At 43.8% G+C, this 24,309-nt stretch overlaps 1 protein-coding gene across 4 annotated transcripts in view; it reads left to right on the top strand.

Annotated features, from left to right (window-relative positions):
• helz2a (helicase with zinc finger 2a) overlaps positions 1 to 24,309 on the top strand; it is a 163,866-nt gene that overhangs the window by 25,190 nt on the left and 114,367 nt on the right. For 2 of the 4 annotated variants that reach the window (XM_068048217.1, XM_068048216.1), the window contains exons 2-4: positions 15,182 to 16,249; positions 19,656 to 19,839; positions 19,969 to 20,076. In XM_068048217.1, coding sequence (XP_067904318.1) covers positions 15,264 to 16,249; positions 19,656 to 19,839; positions 19,969 to 20,076 — 1,278 coding nt within the window. In that variant the 5' untranslated portion in view covers positions 15,182 to 15,263. Of the gene's footprint in view, positions 1 to 15,152; positions 16,250 to 19,655; positions 19,840 to 19,968; positions 20,077 to 24,309 lie in introns of all 4 variants that reach the window. The other 2 variants (XM_068048215.1, XM_068048214.1) reach the window with 1 other exon arrangement.

The raw sequence follows: 24,309 nt of genomic DNA, 5'->3' as shown, positions 1-24,309 counted from the left end.
AGCTCCAGCGACCCGGGTTCAATTCTGTGTACTGCCTGTGCCGAGTTTGCAAGTTCTCCCTGTGACCGTGTGGGTTTCCGCCGGGTGCTCCGGTTTCCTCCCACAGCCAAAGACTTGCTGGTTGATAAGTAAATTGTCCATTGTAAATTGACCCTAGTGTAGGTAAGGTGGTAGGAGAATGGTGGGGATGTGGTAGGGAATGTGGGATTAATGTAGGATTAGCATAAATGGGTGGCTGTTGGTCGGCACAGACTCGGAGGGCCGAAGGGCCTGTTTCAGTGCTGTATCTCTCTATGACTCTATGACTCTATGGCTGGTAAGCTGGGCGGAGCAGCGGCAAATGGAATTTAATCCTGAGAAGTGTGAGGTGATGCATTTTGGGAGGACTAACAAGGCTAGGGAATATATAATGGATGGGAGGACCCTAGGAAGTACAGAAGGTCAGAGGGACCTTGCTGTACTTGTCCATAGCTCACTGAAGGCAGCAGCACAGGTAGATAAGATGGTTAGGAAGACATATGGGATACTTGCCTTTATCAGCCAAGGCATAGAATATAAGAGCAGGGAGATTATGATGGAGCTGTATAAAATGCTAGTTAGGCCACAGCTGGAGTACTGTGTACAGTTCTGGGCACCACACTATAGGAAGGATGTGGTTGCACTGGAGAGGGTGCAGAGGAGATTCACCAGGATGTTGCCTGGACTGGAGCATTTTAGCTATTAAGAGAGACTGAAAAGGCTAGGGTTGTTTTCCTTAGAGCAGAGAAGGCTGAGGGGGGACCTGATTGAGGTATACAAAATTATGAGGGGAATTGATAGGTTAGATAGGAAGAAACTTTTTCCCTTAGCAGAGGGGCCAATAACCAGGGGGCATAGATTTAAGGTAAGGGGCAGGAGGTTTAGAGGGGATTTGAGGAAAATTTATTTCACCCAGATGGTGGTTGGAATCTGGAATGCACTGCCTGAAGAGGTGGTAGAGGCAGGAACCCTCACAACATTTAAGAAGTATTTAGATGAGCACTTGAAACGCCATATCATACAAGGCTACGGGCTGAGTGCTGGAAAATGGGATTAGAATAGTTAGGTGCTTGATGGCTGGCATGGACATGATGCGCCGAAGGGCATGTTTCTGTGCTGTATAACTCTATGACTCTATGAGCAGTGCTGCTGGGAGCAGGAATTGTTAGAGGAATAGTAGTCATGGTCAAATTATCTATTTTCTATTTTTCCAGGTACTTTTATGTTTTCTTCCTTTATTAAGATTAGAGGAGGGAGGAATTACAGGCCTTCAGCAGACTTTTTGACTGTGAATTGCCCCACAGTAGAATATTGTCCATGACTCAATATCCACACAAACTGGGCGCCAATGAATTTCTATGCACTTTTGTTTACATTTTTTCCTAACTTTCTCTTTTAATTCTTTGTGTGGTTATCTTAAATTTATACCCTTCTGTTACTGTCTTGTTGACTAGTGAAAACAATCTATCACTTTTTACTTAACCTTTTATGGTCTTGAAGATTGCTATCAGGGCACCTCTTAAACTTCTCAGGTCTAGTGAAAAATGCCATAACGTCACAAATAATTATTCCTAACTATCATATTAACCTCCCTCTTGCTATGTGTTAGGACCTGCATTAGATTACAGAGGGTCCTGAGCACGTGGCCTTGCTCATGATCTCATGCTGGGACTTACAAATCTTGTAATTTTTTTTGTCAGTGAAGCCAAAATGTGTAACTGGAATACTCAGTGGCTGGAGCCAGGCCCAGGCCATGTGGATGTGCACCAGAGTGTGCTCAGCGGCTGCGGATTGGTATGAAGAGGGTGAGGAGCTGTGATTGTGGCTGGCAGATGGCGTGAACAGCAGCCAAGGTTGTGATTGGTTCTTTCCCCGGAATCTGGGAACAGACACTGTGAGGAGTGTGGCTTCAAAAGAATGTTTAACAGTTACTGAATTGAGAAACTGCAACTAATGCCCGAGAATCCACAGCACAGGCCAAGCAGAGAGGAAAGCCTGTCCTGGGGACTGTAGATCTGGCGGACAGTTTGACCTGTGAATGCCCAGATGTGAACTTTATGTCGGAGAGCTTGAGTTAGAGGGGTGGGCAGGTTAGACTAATGTTGCTGTATTTGTGTATTCAGTCTCATCATTTCTGACCCAGTTCTGACTCTCAGTAAATTGCTGCTCAATCTTCAGTTCGTTAACACCCTATCTGTACTAATGCTTTGTCTTTCAACAATTATTAACATATTGTTTGCCTTTGCTCCATGACCTCTTGGTCAGCTATGTGGCCTTGTCCAATCTACACCTTCTCCTTTGTTATCTCTTGCCCCACCCCCGGCTCACTTGCTTATAACCTTTGACATTTCTAATATTTGCTAGTTCCGAAGAAGGGTCACTGACCCGAAACGTTAATTCTGCTTCTCTTTCCACAGATGCTGCCAGACCTGCTGAGTGGTTCCAGCATTTCTTGTTTTTATTTCAGATTTCCAGCATCCGCAGTATTTTGCTTTTATACTAAAGGTTTTACATGTTCTTACACTAAATATTTCAGAAATCCTATATCAATAGAGTAAACTTCATAATTAACACTATAATTTAGATGGGGGCAGGCTGGATTGGGGATTACTTAGCCATTTGAAAAGGGGTCCTTCAACCAAAAAAAAACTGAGAAGCACTGAGATGCTGCAGTGTTTTGCAAACTGGAATCTGCTGAACCCATAGAGACTTGGTAGGGCATCCACAAAATACTCTCTTTAGTGGGTGAGAGAGAGAGAATGAGAGAAAGACAAGGTGGAAGAGGAGAAGAAAGAAAAGATAAGCCACCTGCTTTGTATAAATTAATGGTAGTTAGTCGTACTCAATTTTAGGATACTTTTGGCTACAGAACTGTCAATGAAGATGGAATGCCCCCCTAGAAATCTACCTCATTCAGCAGCTTCCCAAACCAGATATACTGGGCTGGTAAACATGACCTTTTGTCTGTGAGACAGAATGCACAACTGATAACAAGATTCTTTAAAAGTTTTTTTTGTAAAGAATTTTCAAATGCAATAAAATGGTTTTTGTAATGATCTCTGACCTGTTAGAGATCATATAGGCCACTAATGAGGTTTATAAACCAACTGGCAATCTAAATTAGGTTATGCTTGATACAAAAGCAACTCATGATTTTTAAACCAAATCTCTTGATTTATGAGATGGTGGGGTTGGCATGTCTGTGTGCAGCATTTGGGATTGGGACCAGTTGAAGAACAAGAAGCAGTTCTCAAAAGTATCCAATGAGTAAATGCTGCAGCAGTATAGCAGTCAGCGCAGCCCTCTTAAATACTGTCCAAGGATCAAGCCTGAGCCCTCGAGGCCTGTTTGGCTTGCTACAAATAACTACATGGTGCATATTCCCCAGGCCATTGGAGGAGGTCAGAGCAGTGCTACAATATGGTCAGTGACATTTTGTGATACACCACACAATATATTGTTTAAACAAACAGTACCCAGAACTTTTATGACAGTTGATGAGTAAATCATTGTTTACAGCAGATACCATGGGCTGGATTTTTAGCCCCCACTGTGGGGCCAGGATTGGAGGCTAGCGGGTGCAGAATTTCAGAATAGTACCAATTAACGGCCTTTAATGGAGGCCAACTGGAACTTTCTAGTCAGCCTCCAGTTTCCCAGAGGCGGTGGGGGACAGTTCAGCTGCCTGGAGGCGGCCTCCCTGTGGCAGACTGGCAGGCCAGGTCTCCAGGCAGGCTTAGAACTCTGCCTCCTGCAATCACAGGAGGTGCAATACCTGCCCTTTTACCTCCTCTCTCCTCAATATCCAAGGCCTCAAACACTCCTTTCAGGTGAAGCAACAATTTACTTGTACTTCTTTCAATTTAGTATACTGTATTCGGTGATCACAATGTGGTCTGCTCTACATTGGGGAGACCAAATGCAGATTGGGTGACTGCTTTGCGGAACACCTCCGCTCAGTCTGACAGCATGACCCCAAGCATCCGGTTGCTTGCCATTTCAACACTCCCACCTGCTCTCATGCCCACATATCTGTCTTGGGCTTGTTGCAGTGTTCTAGTGAACATCAACGCAATCTCGAGGAGCAACATCTCATTTACCGATTAGGCATGCTACAGCCTACTGGACTGAACATTGAGTTCAATAACTTCAGAGCATGACAGTACCCCTTTTTATTTTTAGTTATATTTTTTCTTTTATACTTTTTCTTCTTATTTTATTTTAGTTTGTATCATAATTTTTTTTTGCCATGTGCCTGCCCACTTTTTTTTTCATGTTTGTGCTTTTGGCCCGGGCTGTTCATTTTTCTGTCAATTCACACCCTCTCTGCACTAACACTTTGTCTTTCAGCACACCATTAACACACCCTTTGCCTTTGCTCCATTACCTTCTTGTCAGTTATTCTGTGTGACCCTCTGTCCTACCAACACCTTCCCTTTTGTTCTCTTTTGCCCCACCCCTGCTTTATTTACTTAAAACCTATTACATTTCTAACCTTTGCCACTTCTGAAGAAGGGTCACTGACCTGAGACGTTAACTCTGCTTTTCTCTCCAAAGATGCTGCCAGACCTGCTGAGTATTTCCGACATTTTTTGTTTTTATCCCATGTTGCTTCATCCTGGCTTCGATCACAGACATGTTAGTATTCTAGCACACACAACCACAAGAAAACCTGTATTGAAGTCTTTTCACTTTTTGATTGGGATCAATTTTATTTCCCACTTCCAATTTTTCATTTGTCTGTGGGTCCAATCCAGACACTGGCCCCCAAATTTCCATTACGACCGGGTGAGGAAGGGCTCTCAGGCTCCCCTCTGGCCCCTTTCCTGGTTTGGCTGTAACAGCGTTTAACTTTTAAAACACAGTGTTTTTAGCTTCACCTCAGTGAGTCCTTACTCACTGCTCTCTAATTGTAATTGTAAATGAACCAACCAGACAGGGCTTTCTTAGGTTTAAACAAGAAAGATGTACGTTTATTAACCTCACCACTCTAACATAGTTAAAATTACTAAAATACATGACACAACCATGCGAGTATGCATATGAGATAAACACACACACAAATAGATATGGGGTTGGGGGGAGAAAGAATTAGAGGGGGAGGTTTGGAATAGTAAATGGAATTCAGTTACTGCCTTTTGGTTTGGATGTAAAGTACTTGATTGGAGTTGAGGTCTTGCAGTTCTGACTGGGGCCCAGTGCACACTTTCAAACTAGCTTCTCTGGTACCAGAAGGCCGAAGAGGTTCTCTGTCTTGAGGCTTAAGCTGCTACTGTGGGACCCTGGTACTTTTCTTGAGAGAGGGAGAGACAGAGAGAGAGAGAGGGGCCTTCCTTATCTTTGGTCTTCAAATTGCAGTCTGCCCCAACCCTTACTGTGAGGCACCATTCAATCAGTTCCCAGTCTGGCCAGCAGGTAAGTCATGTGACCAGCTCTTTGTTTGAAACAACATCTTCTGGAGAGGGTTGTTGATTCTCAAAGTTCTCTAGTCACACTCAGTGGAGGTGGGGGGTGGGGGGAAGGTGGAGGTTTGTCTGTTACAAAGTCAATGGCCCTCAATGTCTTTTTGCTCATCACTATTGACTAAATACATCTCGCTAATTGAATCAGTGAGCACTCCCATTGTCTCTCTAAGCAACTGTCTCTCAGAATGAAAATATGCAACCATGTTTTCAGCCGTTCAGCTCTGTGGTCTTTTTAAACAAGTTATGTTCAATGTCCAGTAAAAAGTTCAAGTAGTGTTCCAAATGATGAAATTAATATGTTCCCATTTGGCCGGTGTGGTTTCTGTCACACTTGTCTAACTTATCTACACCTGTCATAATCTTATACACTTCTATTAAATTACCCCTCAATCTCCTTTGTTCTATGGAGAACAAACCCAACTTTTCCAACCTAACCTTCTAATAAAATCCCCCATCCCAGGAGCCATTCTCATAAATCTTCTCTGTACTCTCTCAAGGGCCCTTACATCCTTCCTAAGTGTGGTGACCAGAACTGGATGCAATACAGCAGTAGGGGCCTAACCAGAGCTTTATAAAGGTTCAGCAAACATTCCCTGTTTTTGTGCTCAATGCCTCTATTTATAAAGCCCAAGTTCCCATATGCTTTATTAAAGACTCTCAATATTACCTTCAAAGATCGATGCACATGCACCCCAGGTCTCTGTTCCTGTACATGCTTTAAAACTGTGCCATTAAGTATATATTGCCTCTCCCTATTCCTTTTGCCAAAATGCATCACCTCACACTTGTCAGTATTAAATTCTATCTGCCACTTGTCTTCCCATTCTGCTAGCCTATCTATGTCCTCTTGTAGGCGGTTCATATCATCCTCATTGTTTGCCTCACCTCCCAGTTTGATGTCATCAGCAAATTTTGGCATTCTACTCTGTATTCCAAAATCTAATTCATTCATATATCACAAAAAAAAGCAGTGGTCCGAGCACTGACCCTTGGGGAATACCACTGTCTACCATCCTCTCGTCTGAAAAGCAACTATTTACTATGACTCACTGTTTTCTGTCCTTAAGCCAATTTTTTAAATCCAATTTGACACTGACCTTCCTATTCCATGAGCCTCAATTTTGTCAACCAGCCTTTTACATGGTACCTTATCAAATGCTTTCTTAAAAATCCACATAAACAACATCCACCACTTTCCCTTCATCACCTTTCTCTGTTACTTCATCAAAGAATTCAATTAGATTAGGCAAATGTGATCTGCCTGTTACAAATCCCTCCTTAACAGTCTGGAAGACCCTGGCGATGGGGTTGGGTGGGGTCGATGTGAAGTCCAGGGAGGTTGAGGTTTCCCGGTTGGGTTCCTCCATGGGCCACAGATTGCCCACGGAAGAGGAACCACCCCCAAAACCACAGGGAGGGCACCTCGTATTAAAAGCCGCCCTTCCCTTGTGGCGGAAACGCCCCCCCGCCACTGGTTAAATCCCAGAGGCAGGAGGAAGAGGCCCTTATGTGGCTGTTAATAGGCCACTTAAGGGCCTCAATAGGCCTCTGGGCAGGAAGACCTATCCCGCCTCTGGCAAAATCACTTGGTGACAGGCCCTCTACCCCACGCCACCCATCGTGATTCTAGGGCCCTCCCTGCCTCTGACCCCATCTCAGGGGGGCCCATAAAATCCAGCCTAACGTTTTAGGTCAATGACCCTTCATCAGAACTCTCCACGGATGCTGCCAGACCTGCTGAGTATTTCCAGCATCTTCAGTTTCTGCTTCCCTGTTCAAAGGACTTCAGTTTGTTCATGTATTCCTGCACTGAAATGATTGCTTTGTGAATGTGCTTTGAATAATTGAATATAATTCAGTAAAATTTAAAGAAATCGAGAAATGGGTAATCAAATGAGCAACATATAGTGGTCAATTCTGACAGCCACAGGGTAAAAACAACTTTCATAGTTTCCATATCAACTGGCAGGAAATGGTTAGCTGATTCACCAGAGTTCTTATACAGGAAATTGTACAGATACAGTTATATTAGTTCTATCAAATTGTTTAGTTAATAGCTTTCACAGTGCTAAATAACAATGATTAAAACTGTTATCAAGGCAAATAAGTTATGTGCCTTACTTAAGAATTGAAGTGGATAATTAACAAGCTGTTTTTTTAAAGAATAGGGTTGCAAAACTCAGATGTGTAGTGTTTGCTTTTTTGGGCACAACTGATGTGCATATACTGATTTGCACATATGCAAATTGCGCCAGACACCATTTTAGTGACAGCGTTAGCACATGTGTAGCAAGCGTCCACTGGACGTATGCAGAGTATGCGTGTAACACTGATTTATTGCCAACAGTGCCATTTTGGAGCTCAAAGCTCCAGCCAATGACCTCTCTCAATCATGCATAGCTGAACACACATTCAGCTGCAGGAAGGATTTCTCCCACCAGTGCTATTTAAAGGGATCATCATTTGTATTGCCGCATGTGCTGCAATCGAAAGGGATTCCACTCCCTCAATGTCCAGCTAATGTGTGACCGTGTGCAGTGAAGTATGTAGGTCAATGCCCAGTATCCTGCAGTCATGATGCCTTTATTCAGTGACAGTCTGCAGTGCCATCTGCATTTGAACCATAATACTAAGCAAAGGGTGGCTACTGGGTGACAAGGACTATCCACTGTCTACAGGGCTGATGACTTTGGCAGCATGCATACAATGAAAGCCATGCTGCCACACAAAATATGATAGAGCAGACAAAGTGTGTTGAAACAATGCTTTCGCTACCTGGGCTGCTCTAGAGCAGCCCTGAACCACTTGGCAAAGTGGGTGTTGAGATTCATGGTGGTCTGCATCGTCATGCGCCAACCACCATCATGAGGGCAGTAGCTGTATGGCAAGCAGCTGAGGAGGAAGCGGAAAAAGAAAAGGAGGAGGTGGAGGAGGAAGAAAAAGAAGGGAGGAAGCAACCTAGACAGCCCCTTTCTGGCCGGTCTGCCCTTGAACAACTCATCTGACAGTGATAACAGTAAACGTAACCCCAAATCCCCATTCAACAACAATCTTACACCTAACCTTCTCTTTGTTACTGACCATCACAGCATCTGCTTGGCCACAATGCTAAAATAAAAGCCATTACAGAATAGATATTCCAAACCAAATTTATACATCAATCATTGCCATATTGCCTACTATTGCCACCCTTGTGCATTCCCTTAGTGTGTGTCTTTCTTCCATGTGCCTTTTCCTTTCAAATGCTCCTGCACAGTGATACCCCAGTGGCTGCAACATGGCTGGTGGAAGACTTTGCAGGATGACCTCGAGCAACGTTGACCCTAGAAAGCTCAGCTTCAGTCTGCAGCATCTCAGCGTGGTGGGCAGCCATCTGGGCTGGCTCACTGACAGTCAACAGCAAGGGAACTAATGAAGTGGCAGTGGTGCAAATGAATGCTGTTATCCTGAGAGAGAACTGCAGGTTTGTGCCCCATGAAGCCACTGTTACTCACCCAGGGCAGCCTCTCAGCAATCCCAGCAATCTTTTGGAAGGCAGATTTCTGGACAGCTATGACACCCTGTAAACCCATTTGAAGAGAAAAAGGCTGACCTTGCATGGCTTCAGTCTGAGCTTCCACTGCAGCACCCAGATGTTGAGTGCTGCAGGACACACATGCCTGATGTTTCACCATGTGCATATGCTGTCTCTAAGCTATCTTCTGGATTACGTGCGGTGTCTGAGCTGATGGCAGCGAGTGTGAGATTGAGTGCTGGTGTTTCTTCATCATCAGTGTCTTCCTGCTCTTCCACCTATTGTTCTTCCACCACTGCCTGACCAGGTGGCAGGTCCTTGAGTATTTGAATGGAGAAATGCAGAAGGGTAACATTGTGGTGAGGGGAGGGAGGGAAAGTAAGAGGTGCATGCTTACACCATCTGCAGCTTGCAAATCAGAAGAGATTGTGGGATCAGGAAACAGTAGGATGTGAGAAGGAAGATTAGGTAAGAGTCATCTTGCAAGAAAGGGGGAAGTGTGTCAGTGAGTGTGGTGTAATGTGTTTGGGTGATGTGGTGATCATGTTGAACGGCTGGCAGCCTGTACAAGCTGTGAGATGTGGGAGTGAGACTTACAGCAGTGCTAAGGTGTGAGGGTAATGTGAAGCTGTGAATGTTACTTATGAGTCCTGATTGATAGAGATTGTTGGTACGTGAATTATGGGGATGTGGTACATAGAAGAATGCCTGAGGCTAGTGGTACAGTTGGTAGGATATGGCATTTAAAAGATGCATTCACTGACCTTGGACACTCGTGTGAGGTTAGTAAACTTTTGGAGGCACTACATCCATGTCCTCAGGGCATGACTCCTAGCTCTGACCTCCATGGCTACCTGATCCCAATGCCTTTTGAGAGTTTATCTGGAGGGCCTTCTGGCTCCCTGCGGATAGAACACATCTCTCCTCAGCACCTCCTCGACCAAGGCCTCCAGTTCAGCATTGGAAAATCTTGGAGCCGTGCTCTCCCATGTTCTGCAATTATTGAGTGTTTCCAAGGTCAGAATCAGTTTCAGAATGGCTTCCAGCATCTGCTCCAGCTACAATGCACCTCCCTTTATGAGGTGCAGGCTGGCTTCAAATAGTGCAGGCCAGCTTTAACTCCTGCAAGTCTCTCATGATTTTGGGCGCCCTGCTGAGGTGTACTGTCACTTAACAGCATAGTTAGTGCAGGTGCATGCTGCATCATGTTAATTAGTAGCAAGCACAAAGTCGGTGTGCTGCTTGCATTGGAAGCAATGGACACAGGTTAATCCTGCATTGTGATCCCTGCATCTGTTTTCGGGGGCCATCGAATTTTGCCCCCAGTAGTTTTACTGGAAAATAGCCAGATGAGCCCATCAAACTAAAAGAAACATGGGCCTAGCTGAAAAATCCCCATGATTGATGCGTCAGTTATTTTATAGGTTTAAAGTGAAATTATTTTTCAAACCTGTTAAGTTTAGTTGAAGCATTATGGGTACCAATCATTTATTTTGGTATTCTAGTTGTGTATTGGGAACTACTTCTATCATGTCAGCTTCATGAGCTTGAACTCTACTCCTTTGTTCTGGTACAATTTTCAAAAGACTGCAATTGCAAATATATAAATGCCATGTTTTGAAATAGAAGCTGGCACGCTCTACTTGCCAACCTCAGCTCAGTTGTGTACCCTCCAGACTATACCGTGGCATGTGCTTTGTAACACAGGTGTTGAAAATGGTCTGCAATGGTTGTGCGAAATGGCCGATAGTGAATCAGCAACTCATTTTACAACTCACCTAATTTTCTTTTCCATAGACTTGGATGCAGAACTTCCAGCATTGAGAATCTTTGCCCTTTGTCCTGCCTCTTCTGACACAGGTGTCCTTGTAGGCATAGATGGAGTTTCTGTCTCTGTTTCTGTCGTGCAGAAGTTCCTGGAAACTTGGGGGCGAGCGAGTGAAACCCGGTCTCCATGTTTTCCGGGAGCTTGTGCTCCTCCAGTCTCCTGCTGGAGTTGTGGTGGGAGACCTGAAGAACTCCTGCAGAATTTTAACTGTATTTTTTTGGAGCCTGTGCTCATGGACCACAGAAAACCCGATGTAATATTGAAGACTGGCACTCTAAGGGAGAAGAGGCACACCAGCCTTCAATCCCAGTTTAAGCAGGCTAGTCCAGGTCTGAATCAGGGCATGGATTCCTGTAGATAGTTCTTTCTCTTAGCTTCTCTCTTACAAAGGAGGCTGAACGGTGATCACAGATGCAATTTTGTGGTGGGGTGGGGGGTGGAGTTTTGTGGGAGGATGGTACCTCCTGGCTGGGTATTTACATTGCACTTTATCTGGACTGCACCACAGATGCACACCCCAGGCACCAAAGGCCTGGATTTTTGGACCCTGCCCCCTAACTCCTTGACTCCGGTGGGGAGTCACACCCTCACATTTTCAGCCCTTTTGTATTTAATGCATCTGTCCAATTTCTAATTCCTGATACAAAATTATTTTAATGACTTCATGCTTACACCAAAAAATATTTACAATGGAGTGACAGTCACAACCTTTTATAAATCTATTACATTCCCTTTGAGGTTTGCTTTTCAGAATCGATAAAGGTTACAGAAGTACCAAGTTATTTCGCCACAGTCATGTGAACTAACAATAATGGTGGAACTATTGAAGATTTAATTGTTGGGTTCTGGGGTTGGACTGGTAAAAAAAAACCTTACAAAGAGACTGAAGGGGGACTGCCTTCATGAAAACACTTTATTTGTTTGAGGTGGGTGTCGAGTCTTGTAGAATTTTGGTTAGGTGAAACAATGAGGAATCGCGATGCACTTTACGTTTGTGTGTTTATAAACAAATGAGGAAAAATCCATAGCTTTTTCATGAAGTTGTTCCTTCAAATCAAGATGTTAATAAGTATGCAAAGGCTGGTGTGCTGAATTTGTACTGTCAGTGAGGAGCTTTGCCAGTTGGGAATTTATATTGGGAAATCACCTGCATTTTCCCCATGATTTTCCATCCAGTTGGGGAGTGTGCTCTCAATTTCTTGATATGCTGTCCTGGTGGGTTAGGGTCCATGCTGGGAATTAAACCTTTGGCATATGCTGACCTGACTATGTGCAGTTCATTTGATGGTATCATAATGTGTATTTAACCTGTCCCTTCCTGGCAGAATCTAGTACGGTTGGGTAGGGATTTCACAGTGCATTTGAAACTTAGCCCTCCAATCCCAATGCTTTCCTACAAGTCCCAATATTAATCTGCTCTGTTGAGCAGAGCGATGCACCAACTGGAAAGGAGTACGGTCGTTTAGATATGCAGATCAGGCTCTGATGAGGTCAAGTCTGTCAGGAAAAGGAACCAGGGCCAGAATAGTCCTGGAAAGGTAGGTTTATTTTAATTTTGCAGTTGGAGGAGTAGCAAATTCTGGGCCCCTCGTTTGGGCTTCCTTCCCCCTATCCTAACCACAATGCTTTCCCAACACCTACTCACTAAACTTTGTGTTGGAGCCTATTCCATTAGGGAGGCTGCTGCCTGAAATATCGCTTTCCCCTGCCGGCAAGGTAGCTTTTGCCACCAGTTTCAGGTGGGAGACTGATGTTGAGGAAGTAAATGAGCACTGGGTGTTAAAATCTCCCAGGCCTCACACTGTGGAGGTCCGGATGGTTTCTTATCCACCTCAGCATAAGGCTGCACTGTTCCTACTCTGCATTAAAATTGCCCCTGTCTCCCTGAAGTGTTTGGCATCCATTTTATTTACACCAGAGTCGATTTGGAATTCAAAATGGAGGAATGTATACATGAAACCACATTCTACAATCAGCAATGCAGCAGAATGGCACGGGTAGTCTGAGAATGCATTTCATCCTCCCCATGAGCAGAATACAATTTTCTCTCCACTTCCTTCTTTCACTGTGGAAATGCACCAGCACCAAAGGGCTGGATTTTTCCACGGGCTTCAGGGCCCCGACGTCGGGACTAAATGGTGTTCCCAAGCGTACAATTAACAGCAGCGTGCTCGACACACAATGTTCCTGGAGGCAGCCTCCTAAATGGCCGCCTCCATGCTTGCCATCCTATTAAGCACGGTGGACGGACTCGCGATGCTGCCCGCCCAATCAGAGACTGGCAACTCTTTAGCCTCGCAGCCCCACAGCGAGAGGCGGATGCTGTTGAGGTAGTCAGGGTACGCGAGGGCACCTCAACATGGGGGCATTCTTGGAGGCGTGTATTGAAAGTTAATTATATGGGGCGAAGTCATTATGCCCATTGAAGCAAAGGGGACAATTTAAACTCATTTGCATAAGTAGTAAATTGTGAGAGATTTAAAAAAATTTTAAATGTAATTTTTTTTCTTTCTTTTCCTTTCTGCCTTTATTTTGCTCTTCTATTAATATAATTTTTCTTTTCCTCTCTTCATTTCTTTTTCTGTACCTTATTTGACTCTAATTCACCCAATTTCCTTCTCTGGAATTCCGCTGTTTCCTTCTCAATCCTTAAATCTCATTGGTTAAGGCGATATAGGTCTCAGATGCTCCTTTGCTTTCTCTGCTTCAAAATTCGCTCACACTTCCAGCAACTTAGAAGGAAAACAAGATTTATGTTGAAGGGTGCATGCCCTGAGATGCTCCTCCGTTCCAGCCAAATCTGGGCCATTGCTTTCCTCTGGCCATGTCCACAGCTTTATACATTAAAAAAGTACTTTGGACAACAAGCCTTTCCAGGTGCAAATAAAAACATATGAGATGTAGAGACCAGAATTAAGATATGACAAGCTGGTTGACTGGTCAACTCACCAGTAATAGTTGGAAGTCTAATAGCTTACTGTATAGGTGCATTTACTGGTGTGGTACCAGGCCATACCATCAGCAAGGTCCAAAGTTCTAGTTTATGTTGACTTACTGAGTGGCAGTTGATCTGCTATAATTCTTGACCACGCCTTTGGGCTGTGGGGCATTCATCAGTTCTTTCATTACCGAACAGAAGAAAATTGGAAAGAAAAATTAAGCATTATGAGGAATTTCAATTATGAAGATAGATTGGAGAAGTTAGGATTGTTTTCCTTGGAGAAGAGAAGGCTGAGAGGTGATTTGATAGAGGTATTCAAAATCATGAGGGGTCTGGACAGAGTAGATGGAAAGAAACTGTTCCCACTTGTGAAAGGATTGAGAACGAGAGGGCACAGATTTAGAGTATTTGGTAAGAGAAGCAAAAGTGACATGAGGAAAAGCTTTTTTACGCAGCGAGTGATAAAGGTCTGGAATGCACTGCCTGAGAACGTGGTGGAGGCAGGTTCAATTGAAGCATTCAAAAGGGAATTAGACAGTTATATGAAAAGGAAGAATGTGCAGGGTTATGGGGAGAAGGCAGGGGAATGGGACTGAGAGAATTGCTCTTTCAGAGAGCCAGTGCAGACATGATGGGCCAAATGGCCTCCTTCTGCACTGTAACAATTCTGTGATTCTGTGATTGTAGACCTGTCACATCTAGGGCTGGATTTTCCTTTAAGGGATAGAGTAGCAGTGAAATAGGACTTCTGATTCATTCCCCCTCAACCCTGTCCCAACCTGATTCATTTCCCTGATCAAGGGTTATTTGTCATACATGGCAGGCTCCCAGCAGGATTCCACTGCCAAGAGGGAGCTAACCACCAGTCTCACAGAAAATGTCAGCAGAGCTGCCACACAATGGAGCTACAGCCTTGTAGGTGTGGCTGATACCAAGGGCTGACAAAGGCAAGGCACTAGAGGCCAGATTGTGGGAAGAGGAGGCTACTATAAAATGCTCTACCTCCATTCCTGACCTCAGGACCCTGATTGCTGCTTCCTGTAATTTACCCCACTAACTTCTGCACAGTAGCCTGGGAAGTGATGTGAGCCCCAGTGAACAGGGGGGGAAATCCACCACTGACCTGGACTCCACCACCTTCTGCTATTTGTAATTTTGAATGCGATCACAGAGTAGAATCCAGCTCCTAATGTAATCGTGGAGACAGTTCTGCCTGTAGTGTACTCTATTTATAACATTTAGTAAGCTTTCAACTAAAGCTTGATAACATCAATGTCATTGTGATATTACAGCAATATAAATAAGGTTTTAAACATTTTTACTAATATTTGTTTATGCAAGTATTATAAAAAAATACATTGCTCATATTTCTTATTCTTGTTGCAGAACTAGTAAATACCTCTTTTATAACTCAGGGACAGAACCTTGACTGCTCATCAGGCCATTGGAAACCAAACAACACAGAATTCCATTATTACATAGCCTTACTGAGGGAGAATGAAAGGAGTGGAAGATCTGTTCAAAGTGGTTGATTTGCAGCTAATCTGCTCACAATGTTCCGAGAAGACAAGTGAGAGCACCATCATCCTTAAAAATGTGAATCACAAATGCCAGCACCTCCATCTTGTTGCTAGGAAGCAACAGAACAGATATGACAGCTGGAGACTCATTCGCAGACGACCAACTTTCATTAATCCCGTGCGCTATGAAGTATGTTGGTTCTACAAGGAAGGCTCAGGCTGCAGGAAGCATCAGAATCGCTGCACCTTTGCCTGGAGTGAGGAAGAAGCTTTTGTGTGGAACTATGAAAGAAACAACCAAATTGAACAAAACAAACTAAAGAAGTTGGTGGCAAAAAGAGCAGACAATGGAAAATCATGTTCAGGCACCGCTAATCCAAAACAACAGAGCGTTGAGGAAGAAATTGTGAATGAATTTGAAGGACAATTTGTTGAAGTGTGTGCAATATGCTTCTACAGTATACCTCAGCAGATAGCCCATCAAAGCATTAGTGGCTGTTGTACATTCTCAACACAGCATGGATGGACTGCATTGTTGGTGCATATTCTTGCAGGTAGCAATGGTATGAAACAATGCAATGAAATTAGACCAATCACTTCTCCAGACAAGGTGCAATACTGCAAATATGTTCTGCAGGGGGCATTATGTTATCATGGTAATTGTGATCTAGCCCATAGTGAAGTTGAACTGATGGTATGGAAATCAGAGACACAACAAGGTTTGAAGCGTTCTGCCTTGCTTCAAGTATCCCAACGACGAAACTGGAATGGAGCAGAAGTGGTGGCAGAAAGCAGTGTTCAATTTTATTGCAGAGTCTGCCTGGTAACCTTTTCTTCTCAGGATAGGTTTGCGAATCATTGTTCATCTATAGAACATGCTCAGATGATCTTGAAAGACACTACAGTTGTGTGGAAGTACCGCAAACCACCTCTTAAAGTCAAAAAATATCAGTTATGTTCCAGGTAAGTGAAATTTTGGATATTTACAAAAATAACTCAACAGAGAATGAATAATAATTTTATAGGACCATATTCATTCTTTCTGGAATGTTGTTAGTAATTCATCCTCTTCAGGAAGAGTCATGCAACATTGTGAAAGTCCTGGAATTGGAAATGATAAAATTGAGCCTGAAAGTCCATGGGAGTTAGTTTAGTTTAGTTTAGAGATACAGCACTGAAACAGGCCCTTCGGCCCACCGAGTCTGTGCCGACCATCAACCACCCATTTATACTAATCCTACACTAATCCCATATTCCTACCACATCCCCACCTGTCCCTATATTTCCCTACCACCTACCTATACTAGGGGCAATTTATAATGGCCAATTAACCTATCAACCTGCAAGTCTTTGGCATCACACCAGTCTCCCACTGAAATTCCAGCAGTAGACTGGCAGAATCCATTAGAAAATGACAGAGACCTGGCAGAGCTTTTGCTGTTTACTGGAGATTTGCCTGCCCCTCATTAGAAAAATATCTTTAGTGGGATGGAGTCAAGGGCAGGGGCAGTCTACATTAAGAGTTCCCACTTACTTGGATCATTTAGAACCTTTGAAGGCTGGTATATGGAGTTCGTAAAGGCAGACCAACCTCTACATGTGTGAAAGTGGGCCCCATTGATGGGGTTGAGGCCACGGAAACAGCTCAGATCTCTGAAGAAAGGGAACACTTTTTTCATGGCTGGGGTGATGGGTCTTGATGACCCATCTCGCATTGGCTGGTAGGTGTCGGACATTCCTGCTGCATACATGCTCTCACTGACCTTGTAAAGTCTGGTAGGATCAGTAAGATCTGGATGTAAGAGCTTTTATAAGTACGTAAAAATAAAGAGAGTAGCTAAAGTAGACGTTGGTCCCTTAGAGGCAGAGACAGGAGAAATCATCATGGGGAATGAGGAAATGACAGAGGCATTGAACAAATATTTAGTCTCTGTCTTCACAGTAGAAGACACAAGTTCCATACCAGAAATAGGCAGTAACCTTGAGAGTTAAAATGAGTGAGGAAATTAAAGATATTGATATCAGCCGAGAAAAAGCATTGGAGGAACTTGAGGGACTAAAATCTGACAAGTCCCCGGGACCAGATGGCCTACATCCTAAGGTTCTAAAAGAGATAGCTGCAGAGATAGTGGATGCCCTGGCTATGATTTTCCAGAATTCCTTAGGTTCAGGAATGGCCAGATTGAAAGTTGGCAAATGTTACGCCGCTTTTCAAGAAAGGAGGTAGAGAGCCAACAGGGAACTACAGGCCAGTTAGCCTAACATCAGTCATTGGGAAGATGCTGGAAGCTATTGTTAAAGAAGTCTTAATATTGCCCTTGGAAAAGCACAGTATGATTAGAACAATTCAACATGATTTTACTAAAGGGAGATCTTGTTTGACAAATTCATTCGAGTTTTTTCAGGATGTAACTAATAAGGTAGATAAAGGGAAACCAGTAGATGTAGCTAATATATTAGCGTAGATTGGTTAACAAACAGGCAGCAGAGAATGGGCATAAATGGGGCATTTTCAAGTTGGCAGGCAGTGAATAGTGGGGTGCCGCAAGGCTGGGGCTTCAGCTATTTACACTCTATATTAATGACTTGGATAAAGAAACAGAGAGTAATGCATCTAAGTTTGCTCATGATACAAAGTTCGGTGGAAAGATAAGCTGCAGGGAGGATGTAGAGAGGTTGCAAAGAGATATAGATGGTTAAGTGAGTGGGCATCAAGATAGCAAATGGTGTATAATATAGGAAAGTGTGAAGTTGTTCACTTTGGCCATAAAAATAGAAAAGCAGAATATTCTTTAAAAGGTGTGAAACTGCTCAGTGTTGATGTTCAGAGAGACTTGGGGGTACTCGTACAAGGAACGCATCAAGTTAACATGCAGTTGCAGCAGGCTATTAGGAAGGCAAATGGCATGTTGACCTTTATTGCAAGGGGATTGGAGTACAGGAATAAAGAAGTCTTACTAAAATTGTACAGGGCATTGGTGAAACTGCACCTGGAATACTGTGTGCAGTTTTGGTCTCCACATATAGGAAAGGATATACTTGCATTGGAGGCAGTGCAGCAAAGATTTACTAAATTGGTCCCTGGGATGAGGGAGTTGTCCTATGATGAGAAGCTGAGTAAATTGGACAGATATTCTCTGGAGTTTAGAAGAATGAGAGGTGATCTAATTGAGACATACATAATTCTGAAAGGACTTGATAGGGTAGAAGCTGAGAGATTGTCCCCACTGGTCAGGGAATCTAGAACACGGGGACACAGTCTCAGGATAAGGGGCCAATCATTCAGGATTGAGATGAGGAGAAATTACTACACTTAAAGGGTTTTTGGAATTCTCTACCCCAGAGGGTTGTGGATGCTCCATCATTTGAATACATTTAAGGCTGGGATAGATAGATTTTTGGTCTCGCAGGGACAGAAGGGATATGGGGAGCAGGCAGGAAAGTGGAATTGAAGCCTAAGATCAACCATGATCGTATTGAATGGCGAAGCAGGCTCAATGGGCCATATGGTCTACTTCTGCTCCTATTTCTTGTGTTCTTGTGTAACTGGATGTTGTGAAGAATTTTGGGGTCTTATGTTACTACCTCAGTAACCAGAACCTGACCAATGTGAATTGATTGCTCTGTTGTCCTTTTTAAATCCCAGTGCTCATATCTAGCACAGTAATATCTGTAACAACAACTTACATTTATATGATAGCTTTAAAGTACAGTTCCATTGTAGATTCCTGAGATTTTTTCTTTTCTGTTTATTCTGGATCTTTGCTAACTAGTTCAGAGGTTGAGAAAGCACTGTCCAAAGACTTCTCCATCACAATAACATTGGTTTTACCTCTCCTGAGGTGCAATGCTCCATTTCTTTAAGATATTCTAGTTTCTGAGCACTTTAAGCAATGACATTTACCACAGTTGTTGCTGACAGTAACTTTAGCCTTTCCCTCCACTCATCCAGCATTCTTTGATCAACAGGGTGAGCAAGTGACCTGTTGCCAGGCTTTGGCAGCAGGTTTCATTACCAACTATGACTATTAAAAAGAGACTATCTTCTGATTGTCCCTTCCTGTGATTGGGAGGAAACTCACTTGTTCTCAAAACCTCAATCTGACTTCTACACTCAAAATCAAGAACCTACTGTCTGGGTAAAGCATTGATACACCAGGTTGTTTTATTTGCAGACAGCCAAAAGTGTCATAGCTAATAAAGCTCTGCCCATTGTCCAAGGAAATCTAATGTCCAGTCGTTTGAATATGAAGCTAGTACTGATGTTGCTGGGGTACTGGGCCATCAATGCAAGAATAGCCTCTTACTATTTGGAATTTTCTGTGCCTTTGCATGTTTTATGGGATATGTTTAATGCTTTATTTTAAAGGATTGACATCTGTGAATTTGGCGAGAACTGCGTCTGTGCTCACTCTCATGAAGAATTTGAAGAGTGGTTAATGCGGTCCGAGGTTGCTCAGAACAGGAGGAAATCAGCAAAAAAACAAGGGCTGATATCCTATCAGGACAGATTACTGGAGGAATACAGGAACTGTGGGAATGAAGTACTGATTGTAAGATGTTTTCTTTCATCAATAGTCACTTGTGTCTTTTGACAATGATATCCAGCCTCCTCATTATTCATCTATTCAAAATATATTTCCATTACTGAAGATGCTTTAATATTATTTATTGATTTGCAGATGTCAGAAGAAATTGACGATATTGCTATTTCATGTGATTGTGACTTAAGAATAACCCATTACAGTAGAAGATCTAAACTGAGCTGGAACTTCCACATACAGTCACAGGTAGACACTCACTTTTCTTTTTCAAGTATTGTATCGCATGGATACGAGATCAAATATTCTCACAAACTGTCACACCTAGGCAATCTGAGATGCAACAATTTTATAGGAAACATTCATTGCATAGCATGACTGTGATCCTGTTTCGTTTTCATCAATTGCAATAAATAATTAAATGTTATGATGTGAATGGGAAAGCAACTACATGTAATGCTGAATAATCATTCTTAATTGGTTTGCGAAAATAACTGATAATGTTTCATAATTCATTAACGAGCCAACTTAAATCTTTATTTTTATCATGGAGAATCTCTGGTCAAAAGATTTTAAACTTAGAAAAATGGAATGACTGCAACTGCACCAGTTTGAATGTTTCCACTTCCCACACTATTTCTATGGCATCTAAGAAAAAGTTGCTGCCAGTTTATTAGAAATAATACAATCAGCATGCTCATATGTGAAAGTACATATATAAACTCCCTCTTAATACTTAGATAAGAAGGGTCACATCCTGCAGTAGGGCTTTACAATTGACCTTGGTTCCTCTGCACGCTAGTGTGTGTGCCAAGAAGGAGGGAAAACTGACCAAGAGGGCCTCAAGATCCCGCTGTCATTCTCAAATAGTGGTCAGAAGCCCGTACTGTGGGCGGAATTTTATGGGCGAGGTGGGATGGTCCATAAAATAGCGATGGAACGTTGGGGGCGGAGTGCCTGTCGTTTTCCCGTCCGCCCCACAATTAAGTTGGGGGGGGCGGTCGGGAAAGGCCGAAGATGTCCTTCCCACCCAGAAGGCAATTGAGGCCCTTAAGTGGCCACTTAAGGGCCTCTTCCCACCGCCACTGGAATTAAACCAGCTTGGGAGGCCCTCCTCCGTGGGCAATCTGTGACTCACAGAGGGCCCCCGGCAACAAAGGCCACCGCCGATAAAACCTCTGCACCCTCAACGCCCACCCTTCCCCCGACTTTGCCACGGCCTGCCAGACTGGCCCCGGTAACCCCATCTCACTTACCTGGGGTCCAGGGTTCCAAGCTACTCCTGATCCCGGCTTGGTGTATTACCAGCAGTGGCCACCATTCCTGGTGGTGCTGCCGATACTACTCAGCTGCCGGCCCTCTGATTGGCTGGCAACTCCTGGAGGCGGGATCCCTGTCCGTAAAGGGGCAAGGACTACGGCGCTGGCAGTTAATTGCCTGAATCCCATTGAATCACGCCCAGGGACTCTGAAGGGCCAAGGCGGGGTTCCCTCAGCTTTTTGGTCCATCGTGGGGACCCCCGCTGGCTGGACTAAATTCAGTCCAGCGTTAGAAACAGTCACTCATCTGTAAATTTCCCTGAATTGGCCAATTTCTGGCCAGAGGGCAGGCTTGCCATCCAATTAAGGACGGTGGGTGGGTTTTCAAAGCTGGAGAGCCAATAGGAGGGTCTCCAGCTCGGAAGCAGCAGCAGGCTGCCTTTGCAGGTAAATGAGAGAGAGGGTGCCCCAAGATGGAGGTTGTTTGGGATAGAAATGTAGTACTGTACTAATGTGCTTCTTGGATTGCCATAGTCATGTGACCTCTACCATGAAGCACTCACTGCAGGCATCCACCAGCAGGCAGTTCAATAAAGACACAATACAAACAAGACTGTTGTCCTGTGAGCTTGTAACATGGTATCAGAGTGGAGCAGAGATTGAGTGTTGAAGAGTTGTATAGAAGCACAGCTACTAAAAGAGGAACACAGGAATGTTCAGAGCAGCTGAAAGCTGCTAAAGGTCACAGGAAGCCACAGAAAAGGAACAATGAAGAACTGAAAGCACTGGGTAAGACACAATGGCTGCAAATCTTTCTCGCCCAGCGCCGGTTGAAATGAAAGGTGATATGAAGCAGAACGGGCAGTTTTTCCACTCGCAATGAAAAAATTACAAAATTGTGATAGATTTAATTAACAAACCAGAGCAGCTATGAATAGCTACACTTTTATCACTGTTGGGGAGAGACTGTTACAAACTGTATCCCACCCTAAGTCTCTCCAAAGAACAGAAAAAATGGACAGCAAAAATTTTGAAAGCCTTGAAGGCACGCTTTGACTCCAAGTGAACGTAACTTATGAACGGTTTGTTTAATAACAGGACCCAAGGTGAAAAAGAGTCCATTGATCATTATGTGACTGCATTAACAAAGCTTGTAGAATCCTGTGAATTTATGCAACTGAAAAATGATCTAATTAAAGACAGGATTGTATTAGACACAAGAGATCCTGCAGTGAGAGAACGTCTACTGAGGAGAAACTTACTCTCAGGAAAGTGATCGACATGTGCAGATGCACTAAGGTTGTAAATCAGCAGCAGGAGCATATTCATGGCAGAACAGACCAGGCCTTGCATTATGCTGATAGACATTCCAGGCTGAAAGGGCAGAACGATCACGGACAAAGGGCAAGATGTAAATACTGCGGAAGACATCACATAAAGGAAAAGAAGGCATGTCCAGCATGGGGAAGGCAGTGTTCTCAGCGCAAGAAGCTGAATCATTTTGCGCACAAGTGTTTGGCTAGAAGGAAACACAACAAGCAGGTACAGATGACCAACAGAGAGCTGTCAGCTGAAGATTCTGATGAATCAATATACACCATACAACAGGTTGGTTCAGTCAGGCCGATACGTGATAAATGGTTTGTGACGGTTGGAATGATGACTGCAGAAGGAGAATATCAGGTCAACATAAAGTGTTAGATAGACACTGGCGCATTTATTTATTTAGAGATACAGCACTGAAACAGGCCCTTCAGCCCACCGAGTCTGTGCCGACCACCAACCACCCATTTATACTAACCCTACAGTAATCCCATATTCTCTAGGGGCAATTTACAATGGCCAATTTACCTATTAACCTGCAAGTCTTTTGGCTGTGGGAGGAAACCGGAGCACCCAGCGAAAACCCCCGCGGTCACAGGGAGAGCTTGCAAACTCCGCACAGGCAGTACCCAGAATCAAACCCTGGTCCCTGGAGCTGTGAGGCTGCGGTGCTAACCACTGCGCCACTGTGCCGCCCCTATCATGCAACATCATGACCATCACAAACCTGTGCGAAGTGGCTCAACATGGCGATCCACAAGTGAAGCCCTTGAAAGTAAGTTTGAGGCTATATGATGGCACCATAGTAGTGTCGAGAGGACAAATTGCCCTGAGAGCCCAATGCAATGACAAGAATGAAGATCTGGAGGTCCAGATCATAGATGGCAAGCAAAAGCCACTCATCTCAGCTGGAGCAAGTCTAAAGCTTGGACGGGTAACCTTCAACGTGTAAGAAGAGATTTGCAGCATGTCGCAGCACACTAAACCATTCTCTGCGGAACAGATCCTAGAGGGGTACAACGATGTATTTATTGGTTTAGGATGCCTTCCTGGGGAATATCGTCTCGAAGTAGATGAGAGGGTAACACCAATTCAGCATCTGCCGAGGAAAGTTCCAGCTGTCCTCAAGGCCAGCCTGAAAGACAAGATAGAAGAGCTGGAAAAGAAGGGAGTAATCAAGGAAATGACAACCCCTACAGAATGGATTAACAGCATGGTAGCAGTGAAACAACCTGGAAAGCTGAGAGTATGCATCGGCCCAAAGGATCTAAATAAAGCTCTGAAGAGATCTCATTACCCCATGCCAACCATCGAAGGAATTTTGCCACAACTTGCAAAGGCAAAACTCGTCCCTACCCTAGATGCGAAGGATGGTTACTAGCAATTGAAGCTGAATGAAAGCAGCAGCTTTCTAACTACATTCTGGCCGCCGTTCTGGAGATACAAATGATTGCGCATGCTGTTTAGCATTTCCATGGCTCCAGAGGAGTATCAACGCGGACAGCATGAGATAGTGATCTTCCCAGAGTGGAAGCTATCGTGAATGATCTGCTAGTTTATGGATGCGGAGACACAACAGAAGAAGCCATTGCTGACCATGATCAAAATCTAGTGCGACTATACTGGACAGAGTTCACCAGACGAAACTGAAGTTGAACAAGAAAAAATTGCACTTAAAGATGCCCGAAGTCAAGTACATAGGTCATGTACTGACAGCAAAAGGTCTTCGCCCAGATCCCGAAAATGTGAGAGTAGTAGCAGTGATGCGGCGACCAACAGATGTAATAGCAGTGCAATAATGTGTTGGATTTGTCAACTATTTAGCAAAATTCTTTCCCAATTTGTCAATGGAGTGAACAATTACACCAATTCACTGCCAAGGATGTGCAGTGGTAGTGGG

This window comes from Heterodontus francisci, chromosome 16 (genome assembly GCF_036365525.1).
Source record: "Heterodontus francisci isolate sHetFra1 chromosome 16, sHetFra1.hap1, whole genome shotgun sequence".
Taxonomy (NCBI): domain Eukaryota; kingdom Metazoa; phylum Chordata; class Chondrichthyes; order Heterodontiformes; family Heterodontidae; genus Heterodontus; species Heterodontus francisci.
Note: the sequence above shows the minus strand (reverse complement) of the source record. Positions and strands in the feature narration are given on the sequence as shown.